General features: G+C 35.3%; 2 protein-coding genes across 2 annotated transcripts; both read left to right on the top strand.

Moving 5' to 3' along the window:
- The first annotated feature begins 233 nt into the window (after positions 1-233).
- LOC103973434 (uncharacterized) lies at positions 234-7141 on the top strand. Its single transcript, XM_009387996.3, has 8 exons — positions 234-470; positions 589-751; positions 2038-2148; positions 2301-2435; positions 3617-3721; positions 5184-5353; positions 5445-5544; positions 6636-7141. The coding sequence occupies exons 1-8, from the start codon at positions 379-381 to the stop codon at positions 6876-6878; spliced, it is 1119 nt and encodes a 372-aa protein (XP_009386271.2). The 5' UTR covers positions 234-378; the 3' UTR covers positions 6879-7141.
- A 1165-nt stretch (positions 7142-8306) lies between these two features.
- LOC135599104 (mitochondrial outer membrane protein porin 5-like) lies at positions 8307-13571 on the top strand. Its single transcript, XM_065093840.1, has 6 exons — positions 8307-8462; positions 8545-8612; positions 12447-12557; positions 12649-12735; positions 12812-13020; positions 13100-13571. Exons 1-6 carry the CDS (start codon positions 8417-8419, stop codon positions 13404-13406), a joined length of 828 nt encoding a protein of 275 aa, XP_064949912.1. The 5' UTR covers positions 8307-8416; the 3' UTR covers positions 13407-13571.
- Positions 13572-17015: the final 3444 nt, after the last annotated feature.

Below are 17015 nucleotides of genomic sequence, written 5' to 3'. Positions count from 1 at the left end.
TCATGCCATTTGGGCTTTAGAACTATAATAATTATAAAATGCTCAATCTTTAATATTTTTATCCCAAAAAAACATTTCTTTCTCTCATGTTTTCATACATACGGAAAAAAGAAAACTAACCAAACAGTAAATACATTAATCAATATGAAAATACATGAACAATTATGAGAGAGGGGGAAAAAGGACTTGGGCAATAAAAAACAAATACATAGATAAAATACATGAATAAACACGAAAGATAAGAGCAAAATATCTCATTTTAAGAAGATTCGTATATACACTAACACACGTTTAAATAAGATAAGAGGAAAGCAAAAGTTCATAACAACCTAAACAGATAGACGCTTTGTTCCCTCTTCCATCCTCCTGCTGCTTCCCATGGCGTTCCGATCCGTGTTCGACGGCGGAGCCCTGCGGACCGAATTCGAGAGCGCTGGCATCAGCCCCCACTTCGTCCCCCTCATCTGGAAGTAACTAATCAACAACTCCCTCTCTCCCTCGCTCAACGCCTCCTAATTTGCCTTCTTAGGGTTTTGTTTCTTCTTCGACCATCATCGTTTGATCTCTTTCTGCCGTGAATTTGAGCAGGTACGTCCTCCACAACCCGGGCTGCGATCTAAGCGACGTGCCCTCGCTTCCTTCGGCGGCGTATCCTCTACTCAGCTCCAAGTTCCGGCCACTCACCTCCTTTCTCTCCTCCGCCCTCGACTCCAACGACCGACTCACAACCAAGCTCCTCATCCGTCTACAGGTCTCGCATCTTTCTCTGTCTTGTCCGATCTGGGGCTGACAGATTGGATTCTGATGTTCCCCGTTTGATTTCACTTGTTCCTTGAGATTGCTGTGGCTCTGCCTATTGTGTGCTGATAGAATGAATTCTAATGTCAATTGCTAGGTTGAGCTGTGGACCTCGGGCTTGTTGGTTTTATGTCAATTTCTACTTTTGTTTTGTTGTAGATAGTTTGATTTGGTCAAACTTTAGATTTCGCTCGCCCTTCATCCCATTTGTGATTGTGGTGCTTCGTAGACAGAAAAATGGAATGCATTAGAGTTAGGGGTCTGATGAGAAGCCATGTTAGCTATGTTTTTGGTGACCGATGCTCTGGTCCTGGTTTTCACTACGATACTAGCCTTTCAGGTCACCTATATCATTTTTTCACCGTAAACAAATAATTTTTTATTTTATTTTCACACCTTTCTCTTTACATTCAAATTGTCTTGCTTTCGAGATTCATGATGGTAACTAAAATTGAACCACTAGGAGCATTACTTAATGCGACAATAAGTATCTGTAGCTTTACCTTTCATAAGTTCTAGTCGTTTGCGCTTCAAAAATGTGCTTGACAAGAACCAAGTAGATGGATTGGGAGATAAGGGATTAGGAAGAATGCCCCTTCTCCTCACATAGCTAATTTCCCACCTAAGGTAAGGTATAAAGTGTTATTTTTCAATATTTGACTTTATAAATCTTTTAATGGTTGTCTAACTTATTCCATATACATAATGATTAAATAATTAATATTATTCAAAGATAATATTGAATTAAAAGAATAAATTGTGTTCAGCTAGTGCGTAGTTTGATTTGTTGATTTGTCACTGCAGCCCTACCTAAATGGAATCTAGTCCCAAGCCATCTCAACCCATTATCACACCTCTGTGTATGCACCATAAACGTAGCTTGTCTGAACTACGAGAAGATTCGAAAGTTCCGTTTGAAATTTTGAAGCTCTAGCACTGCCTGATTAATCTACTCAGTTACTGAGAACAAGTATAAAGGTATTATTTTCGAAGAAAAAAAGGCTTTAAATTTTATAAAGGACAGACGAGTGAATGATGTCAAACCATTTATTATTAATTAGACTTGTCCTAAGAAGACTTTATGATCTTACAGAAGACAGATGAGTGAATGATGATAAAAAAATTATTATTAATTAGACTTGTCCTATGAAGACTTTATGATCTTTTTATAGAACAGCTTAAGTGTTATCTTGCTAAAGAAAAGGATATTATTGTTGTTTTTATTTTTTTTATTATCAGAATGGCAACTCTGTGGAGGCTGTAATTATGAGATATGACACACGACAAGGAAAATATGATGGAAAACCTCGTTCTGGGGGTCCTAGATCAACCTTGTGTGTCTCATCCCAGGTGCGACCATTCTGTTTGCTCTGGTGTAATAGCCATATTCTGGTTTATGACAAATAATCTTAGCTAGACTATTGAATGCCATGTTTCTGGTTAAGATTCTGCAGTTATTCTTTTTTCAAGAGCTTTGAGTTCCATAACCAGCTTGTTTTCAGGTGGGCTGCAAAATGGGTTGTAAATTCTGTGCTACTGGGACAATGGGTTTTAAGAACAATCTTTCATCAGGAGAGATTGTGGAACAATTGGTGCATGCATCTCGCATCACACATATACGGAATGTTGTTTTCATGGTAATATATGTGTTAGCATCTCTTGTTCTGAAACTTGTTTTGTCTTGTTACACATATCATGAATGTTGCTTTAGCATGCATTAGTGTCAATTTGCTTTGTTGACATTGAATAAGTTTTGTGAATAATCTTTCGATAGGAGAGATTGTGGAACAATTGTTGCATGTATCTCACTTTACTCATAGGCAGAATTCTGTTTTCATGGTAATATATGTGTTAGCATCTTTTGTCTATAACTTATTGTCTTGTTGCACATGTCAATAGTGTTGCTTTAGAATTCATTAGGGTCGATTAAGTGAAGTCATCAGATGCCTGAGCGCTCGCCTTGGCACCCAAGCGAGGTGAGAGCGCTTGATAAGTAGGCTAGGCGAGCGACTTCAATCGGGCGTGGCCCAGGCGTTGGGTGGACCAAGCGCCTACCTGATTCAACTTAGGCTGGGTTGAGCCTAAGTCGAGCCAATTTGGTTCAATTGAACTAGATGAATGGTCTCACTCAAATAGCTACTTGCTACCCTCCCAACCCCTTATTTCCTTCTGCATACTTCTTCCACCTCTCCTTATGTTTCTTTCTCTTGTAATCATGTAATGTTAATCATTATTAATAATGGTCCATAGTCTACGAATTTGATGGTCATTGACGTTCTTGAGGGAAATTGTTAAATTTTTAACATTAATCTTCTTTTTCTTTTAGCAGTTTTATTATTAGATTTGGACAATATAGTACTTTGGTATTTTAAATGAATGTAGTTTGATGTTTTGATGGTGATATTTAAGTACCTAGCTTTGCTAGGGCATTTTGGCACCTTGGTGCCTTTTAGTGTCTAGCGTTTTTCACTACACTGGGTATTGTTGACTATGGATAGGCATTGGTTGATTATGCTTACAGTTGTTTTGATCTGTTCGAAATCTTAAACCAGATTGATAAAAGGGAAATATAAATGTGCAACAATTTGAAAGTATTCACAACCTTTCAAAACTATTTGGCATGTGATGCAGGTGAACTTTTAATTTTGGTTCTTCTCTGCTTTAGCTCTAAATATTTTTGTGTTTTGCAACACACTTATCTCAAGCATCTTCTTATTGTACACAGAGCTTCTCTATTTTGCCATTGAGAATAGCTAGTGAATTTTGTATTCTATACCTAGATGACTCCTTGGCCTTATTGATGGTTGTACTTACACAGGGCATGGGGGAACCATTAAACAACTATGCAGCTTTAGTGGAAGCTATCCAGATCATGACAGGATTTCCATTTCAGCTATCACCTAAAAAAATTACTGTATCAACTGTAGGTACTAACTGCTAATGCATTTTTTAAAATATTATTGGTGGATTTATTACGTCCTTTCCTTCATGTGTACTTGCTTTCATCCATTTTGTTTTCTGAGTTTGAAATGTATCAACCTCATCAAACCTTGATTCCCATTGTGCATTTCTTGGTGGAACAGTTATCTAAATTTTATTGTCAAAATATTTGACAATTTTCCATGTCAGGCATTTATTTATATTTTGGTTTGTTTTTCATTTCTGTCTAGGGCTAAAGCCATTTAAGCTGTCATCCAAACAGTTTACAATCCCAGTGTGTTTGTCATGTCTATCAAGGGCTATATTCCTATTATTGAGTTGTAGCCTAAATATCTCTCAGTAAGGATGCTTATCTTGTTTCCTGTAAGCCGTACAATAGCATAAACAGTTATGTTGGAGCATGTTCTACATTGTAATAGGATGTTTGATACTTTTAGTATTCACTAAAGCTTGACTCTTATATGGCCTTTCTCACTCTAATTAGATAAGGGTTTCCTGTAGATTTCAATATAATTTATATTGGTGAACACCGCAGAGGACATTTGTTTGGTTATGGATAAGTTTGTGAATATTAATTTGTATTATATCTCATAATTTCTTGATGGAACCTGTTCAAATTTAATCTGATACTTGGCTTTCATCTTTCATGGTCTTCATCATTTCCAAAAGATTATTTATTTTCCCTTTCACAATAATCACTTAAATGTGTTTCTTGTACTTCCTTTTTTTTTCTTGTTTGGGTATTGACATCTTATTTCTGTTGATCCTCTTTATGTTTTATTTCTTTTTTGTCTACTTTAAAGTTGTCTTTATATTGATGTGATCACTTTCATTAATGCTATCTCTACCCATTTACTTGTTTCTTCTAGTTCTTGATTTTTCTGTTTGGGTTTTTCATCTTGTTTCTGTTGATCCTCTTGTGTTGTTTCTCTTCTGCGTGCTTAAGAAAATTGTTCTTGTATTGATATGATCACTATCATTGATGCAGTATTGCATCTCGACTTAAGTACAACATGCCTATTACAACTTCAGATTAGCTTTTATCTTTACATCTCATAGCCACACTTTTTTTTTCTTGTTAATTCAAAGTAAAGGAGCCTTTAATATATGATTATGGTTTATTGTCTAAACATGAACAACACTTTTGTGTGAATTGCAACATACATATATTAATAACATCAGAAAAAATTAATAAAAAATATACATATCAGTTTTTTGTTAATAAGCCATTTTGTCACCATTTTGTGCAAACAAAATCAATAAGGCACATTATTGCAGTATCTTTCCATTCTGTTTAAAATGAAATATCTTTTTGCTACTAAATTAACATGGATGCATCTTAAATTCATCTGCAGTTGATTATTTATCTATTATTAGCCAAGTTTCATAGACAGTCACTGTTAATAGTTCACAAAATGATAATATTTCTGTTATACATTCTGTAGGTTGGGATAATTCATGCCATCAACAAGCTGCCTATTGACCTTCCAACTGTGAATCTAGCTGTGTCATTGCATGCACCAGATCAGGATATTCGTTGCCAGATAATGCCAGCAGCACGAGCTTTTCCTTTGGGAAAACTTATGGATGCATTACAGACCTATCAAAAGAACACGTGAGAACTAGGAAACTGTGCCCATATGCTGAATATGTTGTCTTTATTATTTTCAAGTTTAGTCAAATCTTTTTATGACCCTTGATTGCAGTCAGCAGAAAGTCTTTGTAGAGTACATCATGCTTGATGGGGTCAATGATCACGAGCAGCATGCTCACCAACTGGGCAAATTACTAGTAACATTTAAAGTGGTGAGCTTATCATCTAAAATATTGTTTGCTGTCCACTTTTGAAACTGATTAATTTCTTATGGCCATTTAATGAAAAGCATTTGTTTGTTTGAACAAGCACAGAAATGAAAAAAGGTAGTAACATTTTGATATGCTGTGATGTACTGACTTAAGGCGCCTTTACAAGATATGAAAAACATCCATCAGAAATATGAATCTTTTGGCTACAAAAATTAGACTTTATAGTTTAATTACTGAAGGTCGTAGTTGTTGGGTACAACATATGAATCTTTATCTTGTTGACTACAAGATATGAATTGTTTTGGCTACACATTTCATCAGAAATATTTTTTTATAGTTAATTATTGAAGGGTTTTTTGGTCTTGTCCTATCTAATCATGCTAGATTGTTTCCTTGTTTTCCTGTAATAAGCAAAATTGATTTTAGTTCTAGATTGAGAAGTTATATTTGGCAGCAAATGTCATGATAAATGAGCTAAAATAGTTTTTGATATATTTTGTTTTTCTGATAATTTGAAGCAAAAACATTACTATGTCAATAGCTGTCTTACTGCTATTTTTGTTGTGTGTGTCAAATGAGCTGGCCACTTTCACCAGAAAAATGTTATCCTAATAGCTGCATACTATCACATGGATTCATCGAGTTAGGAATTCAAAAGCTTTGTCCATGTGTTGTTGAAGAATATTGTCTATTTGAATGGAGGTTTGTTTTGTTTGAAAATGGATCAAAATTAGGTATAAACAGTTTGGAGTTGGTCCACAGGCCATGTCTTTTATATTATGACAGTTATCCATTGTGAGGTCACTGTTGGTCTTCACTGACTTTTCAGTTTGAGATGTTAAATTTACGTGTCATATTTTTTAGAAATGTTCATAAAACAGACTGCCTTAATGTCTCTGCAGCTTAGCTGTTCAGAAGTGCCATTCCTATAAACTGTCAGATCGCCAATATAGCCTTGATGTCATCCATCATCTGTACTTTAGGAACTAATTAGTTCAGGAAATTCTTCATCTCAATATTGGATGTGCAAGCTGCACAAGAAATTTGTACAATGCCCGATCCAGTTTCTAACAGTTTTTAGTTGGAGACAGGTGGTAAACTTGATACCTTTCAATCCGATTGGTAATTCGAGTTGTTTCAGGACTAGCAGTGAAGAGAATGTGAGAACATTCCAAAAAGTTCTTAGAGGTGTATACAATATCCGGACAACAATTCGTCAAGAGATGGGCCAAGACATCAGTGGTGCCTGTGGGCAGCTGGTGGTGAATCTTGCAGAACAAAGATCAGCTGGTGGTGCAAGTATCTTGAAGGACATCGAGGATCTCCATATCTGATATCAATGATCTTCACAAGTAACTAGTCCTCCTCCTTCATGGTAGCGCTATGTTTTCCAAGCTTTCTCCAGTTCTGCCATTAAATCAAATATCCAAGTCCTTTTTATGGTTCTGCCTGCGCATGAGATGATTTTTGAGTTTGTTCAGTATGATTGGCGCAACTATTATGTAAATGCTACCAATCAGACATTTCACAATTCAAGTGCCTCCAAAAACACTTGAACACAGACCTAATTTTCTTAGGGATCAAGTTTTTTCATGAATTAACTTGCTAAATCACTATAACAAAGGGTTTTTGCACTAATGTAAATAATGCATTGTTTAGAAACGAAGGTTTTTTGTTCTTTCCTGGTTCAGCAATACTAGCGTCTTTTGCCACTCTAAATGACAATCGCATGCATCTTCTACTTCATTGTATTGACATGATCATGTTATGCAACAAATCAATTCTCTTGATAGTTCATTTGATCATATACCTTGAATTAAATTTTGTTTTCAGTTACTACAGATCACTGTGGGCCTGCGACGATGAGAGCTACGGCTTATTCTTCATGGTCGTATTAACCAGAATGTCTTAGTTTATTCTGTTGCGCGGCCCACCCTGTGGAAACGCCCTCTGGAGTTTCCCAAAAGTTATCGAGCTTTAAACACATGTTGGACTGCATGTACTTAATCAACTGATCTGGTCCAGATGTCATCTACTGGCGTTCGATAGGAAATTGGTAATCGAGGCTCATTTCAACAAATCTAATTCTTACCTTAACTGAGATTCATGGAGAGGTTGATACTAGAAGCATCCACATACGTTTTTGGGCGTCATCCCCCTCAAAGATGTGGATCCAAAATCCGCACGATTTGTAGATAGAAATATACACCAAGGTTTCATTTAGTTTAGCGGCACATTTGAAACGAGAATATGATTATAAACCTATGTAGGATTATACGGACTTGTGATCGGATGCCATGAATAATGCTATAAAATTATCAACAGGCAGAGTACAAAGATGAAGCGCACGCATTTGGAGCATTGTGCTATGCATGCGGCCTTTTATTGCCCTTCTTAAATTTCCTTTTATTGTAAGAAGAAGACAAAGGCCGTCATTTTGGGTTACCCTCGTATCTCATGCATTCTCACGGCATCGTATGTCAACGGTAACTGATCGGATTCGTTTGGTATCTTCGTACCTACCAACTAGTCGTTCGTTCGGTGCGCCCCACGCCCACAGTTGCCATTAGCAGCCGGAGAGGAAGAGGTGGGGCCGTAGCTAACGCTTCATGGGGTGAGCGAGCGATACCTGTAAGTGTTACCTCTACCCATCTGCTCCTCACCCGGCCATTGGCTCGTGTGGAGTCGCTGGGTGGGGGGCCCGTCGTTCGCGTCGAGCTTAGATGAGTGGCCAACCCAGAGCGGTCACGAAAAGTATTATTATTATTGTTAATTTCTTTTTTATTTTTATTCTACTCCCCCCTGTTACCAGGCCAGTAGGGTCTGCCTCTTTACATCTGTAGCAGAACTCCGTCTCTTCTCGTCCGCAGCCATGAAAGGACCGGGGCTATTCTCCGACATCGGCAGGACGGCCAAAGGTATCTCATCTTTTCTCAATCTCTCTTTTTCCTCGAAACTTGAAGTTTTCTGTTTTTTTTCTTTTTTTGTTCGGCAACTCAGATCTGCTGATCAAGGACTACACCTGCGACCAGAAGCTAACCATCTCCACCTCCAGCGCCTCCGGTGTGGTAATCGTCCTCTACGGCTCTCCCCGTTACCCTTACTTTGCTCTTGTCGATTTCTGATGAATTTGGAATCTTTGATGACGAGCTTATTTTCTAGGTTTTGCAATTTCAATGTCGAATCATGTTGATTGGCTCCGTAATCTAATAGTTGCTGCCGATCTGATTGACGTTCGTTTCTTTTTCTTTGTGAAGATTTAGGATGGTCCCATTTGTAGCGCTTGTTGCTCCAAGGAGATCAGGAATAACTTCTGCGTGTGTATCTGGAATTATGGGCATTTCTTTTTTTCCGCTTAATTTGTGGATTTGCAAGTGGTTGATTGGTTTTTGTCATTTCTGGAATTTGGGGTGGCTTAAATAGTCTGCCTCGATTTAATGCCCTTTTATGCGGCTCTTCGTGTCTGTGGTTCACAGTTTCGTAATGTTGGATGTGGTTTTATTTGTTCTGTTAACTGTTAACTGCACATTTGGTTTTTCCTATTATATGTAGTTATACTTTTTGTTCTGTTGATTGGGTATTTCAATGTGGCCACGTGTTGTCCTTGTGTGCGGTCATGCTGTGTCTTGCTAGCTTTCCTTTGTATATGATTACCTGAAAATTGATTCTGTCATATATTTATTTCTGAGTTTTGGATTTCTTTTGCCTTCTGGAATTTTGCTTCTTCCATGCCCTCTTTGTCTATGAAAACCTCATTCATTTATTATCATTTTATATTTCTCAAATGATGTGAATAACTGCCCTTTCTTATACTGTTCTCTGAATCTACGTTTTTATCTTCTTTTTTTTTCGATTTACATTTACTATTAGGTTGATATGATGTTTCTTGATATAGCTTTGACTCTTTGGACTATTAAATTCGTCTGAAATTTTCAACTTTTCTTTGTTTGTTTGTTTCTTTTGTATTTGAATATGCTGTATTCTTTCTCTTGATTTCGTGACCCTTTGGTGTCAGAAATCAAATTTTAGAGGTACTTTTTTATAATTGAAGCTCTACTGTCTTCTTGAATGTATTGGCTTTGGATAGAAAGTTGCTTTGCCATAGTTAGTCCAAATTAGTATATTACCTTGTCAGGTGGTTCAAACATGGTTTTTCATTGCAAAGTATTTTTCAAGGAAAATTGCATGCAAAAGAAGTATCTTTGCACTTAGAAAACATATTATCAAGGTTATTGTTAGAAAAGCTATAGTAGGCTGTCTGATTCCATGCATCAAATATTACCAAAGACCCATTCCTAGAAGAAAGAAGTATTGCTGATCATCTCCATTTGAGATGTTGGGTTCAGGGGAGAAAACCAACAGAAATACAGCATTATTTAAAAAAGATGGCATGATGTTCAAATATTAAGAAGGCACATATCAGAAACTTGTGCTGTTGTACTCATAATATTTGTAGCAGGTTTCCCAACAGAATGGTAAGTGCTGCCTGAAATATGTGGCACAAATTGATACTGATGACATAAAAGTGAGATAGGTGAGCAACAATGTTTGTTATGTTTTTATCAAGATATATAAGGAGGATCTCTAGTATCTGTTATAACAGTTTCTTACATTCGGTCATGTTAATATTAATTGTGGCATAAAGAAACAGAGTGACAGTAATTAGAAATTCAGCTCTTAATCGATGCTGATGTATCTGAGCATTCTGTCCGAGTTGCGTCACAGCAGAACTGCATTAGTGTGTATAAAGGATCCAAATGCTGGTGGTGGTTGGGGCCCTGAATTCCAACAATCCAATCTATTTGAAGGCGCATCTTTTATTACAATGTGTAGCGAGAGTCCAAGGTTGGTTCCTTGTGGTTAGAATGAGTTTAGATCAGATTTTATAGGCAAAGTCAATTGGCTGGGTTAGTTTGTGAGTTTCTTAGTGCATGTTAAGAGTCCCAGGTTGGTTCTTAGTGGTGAGTCTGATTCTAGTCATAAGTTTGATTGGTCTGATCATTGGTTTAACCCTATAATTAGAGTCAGTTTGGATCAGATTTTATAGGCAAAGTCAATTGGCTGGGTTAGTTAGTGAGTTGCTTAGTGCATGATAATGTCTGATAACAGCAGCTAACATCTAGTGAGAATCTTCTTTAACTGGGGTCTATCTGGACTCGAAGTTCTTAATTCATGACAATGATTGATCAGATCTTGGAGTCATAATATTTAATCACGTTAGTCCTTTTCCAAGTTGGAAAGAGCTCTGTTACAGAGATGAGGCAGGTAAAACATACTCGTTTAAGTAATTTGTTCTAAAGAAGAAAATTTTGATATCAACCTTTCCCTTCTCTCTCCCATTCTTTAATAATATTATGTTTACTCTCTTTCTTCATTAGTAATTTACTTTCTCAGTCCTCATTACTATCAATTCCAAAGAGAATCTTATTTCTTTTTTAAACATATGATGTGCTTTTTAAAACATATTATGTGGATCCTTTGCCCTTGTTTCTAATTCACACCTGTAAGCTATCTACATTTCCATGTAATGTATCATCAAGTAAGATTCGAAAGCTTGTTTTAGTGTCCAGATAATGGTAATGAGTGGAAAAAGAGTGTTTGCCTCTTTTTGCTGTGTCTTTACTCCCATTAGCATTGACAAATGACTTCCATCTTTCTGTGGCAATAATGGTGACACTGTGATACATTGTATAAAAGGTGTACCCACCTGTTTTGTGACTAGTTTTGATGTTAATCTATTGGAGTGGTTCATATGACCTGAATCTTATTTCATTAAATGTGCAAATTTTGCATCTTGATCATGTGGGTACTTAATATTGAAGGTGCAGAAATAGCCATCATAGTTGTGATATATTATTTTGTATATTTTTCTTATTTACCTGAGATTGCATCCTCTTGGAAGAACAAATATTTCTAGAATCTTGTTTTCTATTTAACAAAAGAAGTTGTAACAATACTGAAACAATTCCTATGTGGTGTTCTCAAGACTAGATGGAATCTGCAATAGGGCCAAGGTCTGGTCATTTCTTATACTACTATGGTCTTTTTGGGAGTTCAATATGTTGTGGATGGGTTCCACAAAGTCAGGAGAAATCTGAACGGTCTTTATTTTGGCTGTAAACAGCTAATAATGCATAGAGTATGTCTTTTGTAATTATCTGATATTCTTATCCTTATCGTTTTTGCTGCTGTGTCAATGGGTTCTACATAATCAGGAGAAATCTGGTTAAGGTTCTTTGTGGGGTGTAAACTGCTAATAATTCTTGGTGCACCATTGATGACCAGAAACTAAAGAAGTATTGTCTTGGCCAATGGTCGTCTGCCCACTTTTTTTTTTTGTCTTTCAATTTAATTTCTTTGTAATGACTACCGAGTCGTTTCCTGATTATTTCTATTGCCATATTAAAAACATTCATTGTTGCCCTCTTTCTTGAAATTGCATCAATCATCACCCATTACTCACTCTCTCTCTCGAAATTAATCAATCTCCTGTTTCTTTCCTTCAAGCACCAGATACTACAACCTTGATCCAATAACCTCCACCACACTACAAATCTAATCTGTTTCCCCTAACAGCCAACCCTGGGCACTTTTGCTCGGAATGTGATAATTTTCAGAGACAAATTTGAAGAAAATTCTGTCGCAGTTTTGAAGTAGCACTTACATAATTTGTAGATTCTTCTTTTGTTGTTTGCATCTTTCTAGTGATCCTTATGTTCTGATATTTTAGTAAAATTGATGCTCATGACTTGATCTCAAACTATGTTAATTGCTAGCTGTGCATGTCTGAAGTTATTTGTTCCAGAAGTTATATTATCATGTATTTTCTCCTGGTTTCTTGTCTTGAGATATTCTTTTTCTGCATTTAACAGACTCCAAACTGTTTCTGATTCAATCTACAGGCACTTACTTCTGCTGCTGTCAAGAAAGGAGGGCTTTACTCTTTTGATGTTGGTACACAGTATAAGTACAAGAATACCCTCATTAATGTCAAAATCGATACCGATTCGAATGTGTGTTTGTCGCCCCATTATCTTCTTGTCAGACACAAATTAGTAAGCAACGAAGAGGTTATGATTTTTTTTTCTCTGCGTTTTCTACCAGATTTCTACCACTCTGACCATGGCAGAAATCTTACCATCCACAAAGACTATTGCTTCTATCAAGCTGCCCGATTATAACTCAGGAAAGGTAACAAGGTTTGATGGCAGTAATAATTATGACCTGATGAGCCTGGAGACTGAAATCGAATTTTTACTCCATTCAGCTGGAGGTGCAATATCTCCATCATCATGCAAGTGTTGCCTCCGTGGTGGCTCTGAAGCAGAACCCTTTAGTTGAACTTTCTGGGACAGTTGGTGCCCAAGGCATTGCATTTGGTGCAGAGGCTGGCTTTGATACTGCCTCTGGAACTTTCATCAAATATACTGCTGGGATTGCCCTGAAGAAACCAGAATACAATGCTTCCATCATTCTGTAAGCATCTTTGTTGTTTATCACAAACCTCTTCTTCTGAGTTCCATGGCATCTTTACCAGTAACACTCTTGTCATCAGGGCGGATAAGGGAGACACTCTTAGAGCTTCATACGTGTACCATTTGGATGAGATGCAGAAGAGCTCTGTGGTCGCAGAGATTGTTAGAAGGTTCTCTACCAACGAGAACACGATGACTGTTGGAGGACAACATGCACTGGATCCCCAGACAACAGTGAAGGCAAGGCTCAACAACTCTGGAAAGCTCGGGGCTCTTCTCCAGCATGAGCTGAAGCCGAAATCCATTCTAACGATATCCGGTGAGTTCGACACCAAGGCCTTGGAAAGGACTCCCAAGTTTGGTTTGGCTCTTGCTCTCAAGCCTTGACCATTAAATGTCGGAATGAATTGTGCATTTAGTGGTTGGATGGTGGAGGATTTTGTACAATAAACACAATCCACAGACATATTTTTGAAGTTTTGGATGCTGTGGGAACCAATTGTTTTGTTGGGATTTAGATTCACACTCTTATTATTGGAGGCGTTCTCACTAGTGCCAACTTGTAATGCTGCTTGTTTTTTGGGTGCCACCCTCAGAAAGTGTTGCATCTTAGTTTGCAGAATTATCATCGGAAGTTCTCACAAACTATTGTTGCTTTGATATGCTCGTCATTTTCGACAAAATCGTTTCATAATGGACTTGTGCAACTTTGAAAGGTGCTGAGGAAAAGGATTCGTGGTTTGCAGACAAAGTCTAATGAAATCAACCACACGTCGTACTAATTTTCAGGGATTTGGTGTATCAGTCTCATGATCGAATGAGATTGGTGAGGGTTTTAAACCTGAGAACATGTTGAAGAATTACATTGATTGATTGCTCTCAAAATGAAAGTAATCTTGACTAGCCGAGTTTAATTGATCTCAAGAAAGTCGACCAACTAATAATCTCTTTTTTTAAAATTTATCGGATGAGGATTCAAATTTTTAACCTCCATCAAATGATTACATTGATAAAACTCTTTTAACAAATTATGTTAGGATCGAGTAACAGAGAGTATCAATAAAAATTTTATTTACTTTTCTTATTTATTTATGTTCTAACAATCTAAGGTGAATCTCTGTCACATTTTAATTAAGAATCTAACAATGAACTAACTAACCCTCCATTCAAATTTAATTTCACATTGTATTTGATTGATCAGTTGTGCATCATTTTATAGATTTGATGACAAGAAAAGAAAAAAAAGAAGCATCGAGCATCCTAATATTGTTTAGGATGGCTCTCAAAAACCATGGAGTCGGCGATGAGTTGTTGTTGAGGTCGTCAACAATGAGCTTGGCATCAGATTGAACGAGCAGACTAGTCTAGCGGTGCGCAGAAGAAGCATGCTGAAGGCCTTCGAAAATAGCTGGAGCTTCTCTTCCATCGAAGCCCCTCTGAGTAGAGAAGTCAACGACCATTTTGGAGTTTGTGTTTGTCCTAAAAAGTTGTGATAATTAAGCCAACAACCATTTTTCTTCTAGTTAAGTTAAAGAGGAAAATTTCTCTTATAATTAGTTGTGATAATTATTTGTTTTAAGTGGACTCCATAAATGAAATAATTTAAGATGAAATCTTAACATGTTTTGATTAAGGAATCAATGAAATTATTAGTTAATTAGTAAAAAAAATTGTAAGGCGTCTTCAGTCGTACATCATTGCTTCCACTTTACATAACATACTATGAAATTTACTTATTTATATTTTGTATGTATACATACATACATACACCTAATGTTTTATTTAAATTGTAATTCCATTTCTATAATAGAGGATACTTTTTGTTGTAGTTTTTATTTTTTTACATGAAAAAAATCGTTAGTTCCCATTTTTGGTTTCTCGAGTGAGTTTTCGGTCTCTTGAGTTATCAAAAAATCGTTCTCTTGAGTTACATAAAAAAATCGTTCTCACAAAATCTTGATCGTTGACTTTCTTAATATTACTTTTCTTAAACTATTATGTCATCGTCTTTGCAAAAAGGATAGCTTCGGATAACAAAACGCTAATCTTCGATGTGAGATGAAAATTGATGGAACCAATTGTCCACAAATCTCAGTTTTATTTATCATCAACTTTGTGATCCTTGCGGGGTTGGAACTCAATAAAATGGCAAACCTTCAATTATCGCTCTAATGTATAAAGAGTATGTATAGGAGTTGCATCTTTTCTTTTCTGCAATAAATGTATAAGGAAATCAATATACTCTTTTTGTGAATTTTCAACTATTTAAACAAATAACTTTAGCAAAGAGTTCTCAAACGATAATTGCTCAAAAGTTCTCAAGTGACAAGGATAAATCACAACAAAACAATTGTCATCGATTCTTCCTTTTTTCATCTTTGATCTTTCAACTAACAGTACCTTCATTGATACTACTAAAGATGTTGATGATTCTATTATACTTGTTGTTACGATGTCGAGGATGAAGATGAAACTATAGAATCTTATAATAAGTTGAAAGAAAAGAACTTGCTTGCTTGCTAGCTCTTAGTTAGAAACTGTCCTTGATCACTCGAAACTTATAGGTCGAAGAGAGAATATGGATGCCGTTGTTTAGGAAGACGAACTAATAATATTTTCTTCTCTTGCTCTCTATGAGAGAACTTCCTTAGAGCTATGAAAATTAAGATATAATGTTTTTATGATAAAAGTATTATGCATATGTGAAATTATGATAAACATGATGCATATATAAAATTATGAAAAATATTGTGACATATGAAATGGGTAAGAAAACTACCATATGCAATATGATGAGTTTTATGTTAATTCTTTTGAAAAACGTGGGGGCTTTAAAATATGTTTCTGTTGATCAAAATCCTATTAAAAGATATAAGAATATCATGTGATGCATATATTTATGAATTTCCTTAGAAATATTAATTTCTTGATATGTTAAATTTCCTTAGAATTGTAATGGTATCATTATCATGTTTATTATATTTATGAATTTATTCATTGTAATAAATTATAAGTATTTATATTTATTTTAGCATGTTTATTAATTATAATTTGATTATGTATTATGTTATTTATATGCATGATATATATCAAACATAAAATAAATTATATGTTTAATAATACTAAAAAATTTAATATGACTATATAACATGTTGGATAGCCTTTATAAAGGTAATAAAATAATAAAACAAAAAAGACTATTACTTGATATCATTTAGGGGATAAGTTTGCAGATCTTCAACTGTAAAAATCTAATTTCTATAATATGCAATCATTGGAAGAAGATTCAATATGATAATAATAAGTCGATTGATTAACTAAAGAGAGTAACATATTATTATAATAATAAATTTTAACTCCAACCTTACTTACCCCAACGATGAATGTTTATTATTCCTACTTAGCGATAAAAGAATAATTTTAACTTAAAAAGACGTAAGGCATCCACGAGATATCATTTTACGCATATATTCTTTTGGGTAATTTTTAAAAGTTTTAAGAATAAATCAAGACACATAAGCAGCAATTCTATGATAGAATATTCTATAATTTGATAGAATATTTTATAGTTTGAGTTATACTAAGGAATTAAGTCTTATAAAAGTACCTCAATAATTATAAAAATACCTCAATAATTATATAGTATATATTCGATATTAAGTCTTATACCTCACTTCATCTCCTTCAGAAACTATAAAAATACCTTACTTCGTCTCCTTCGTATAGAAACTACTTATTCTAAGGTATAGGTCTTATAAAAGTACCTCAATAATTATATAATATATATTCGGTACTTCTTATTTGTTCTTAATATTTTTAATAAGATTAGAAAATTTTAAATTTTTATAGTTAGGATTGAGTAATGGAAAATATCAAAATTATATATATATACTCTCTTCTTATTTTTTTTCTTTTCATAAGATTCGTATTGTTTAAACCTAAAATATTCACTTACCTTAGTCTTCCCTATAAAGCAGTGAAATCATTTTTTTTATT

The sequence above is a fragment of the Musa acuminata genome, chromosome BXJ2-1 (assembly GCF_036884655.1).
Source record: "Musa acuminata AAA Group cultivar baxijiao chromosome BXJ2-1, Cavendish_Baxijiao_AAA, whole genome shotgun sequence".
NCBI classification, from domain to species: Eukaryota; Viridiplantae; Streptophyta; class Magnoliopsida; order Zingiberales; family Musaceae; genus Musa; species Musa acuminata.
Note: the sequence above shows the minus strand (reverse complement) of the source record. Positions and strands in the feature narration are given on the sequence as shown.

What these genes read in the sequence shown, in the direction of transcription:
- LOC103973434 (XM_009387996.3), top strand. Translation starts at nt 379, where the DNA reads ATGGCGTTCCGATCCGTGTTCGACGGCGGAGCCCTGCGGACCGAATTC. An exon ending in TTCGTCCCCCTCATCTGGAA is followed by an intron (nt 471 to 588) that starts GTAACTAATCAA and finishes GAATTTGAGCAG; the next exon opens with GTACGTCCTCCACAACCCGG. An exon ending in AGCTCCTCATCCGTCTACAG is followed by an intron (nt 752 to 2,037) that starts GTCTCGCATCTT and finishes TTTTATTATCAG; the next exon opens with AATGGCAACTCTGTGGAGGC.
- LOC135599104 (XM_065093840.1), top strand. Translation starts at nt 8,417, where the DNA reads ATGAAAGGACCGGGGCTATTCTCCGACATCGGCAGGACGGCCAAAG. An exon ending in CCTCCAGCGCCTCCGGTGTG is followed by an intron (nt 8,613 to 12,446) that starts GTAATCGTCCTC and finishes TTCAATCTACAG; the next exon opens with GCACTTACTTCTGCTGCTGT. An exon ending in AAATCGATACCGATTCGAAT is followed by an intron (nt 12,558 to 12,648) that starts GTGTGTTTGTCG and finishes GTTTTCTACCAG; the next exon opens with ATTTCTACCACTCTGACCAT.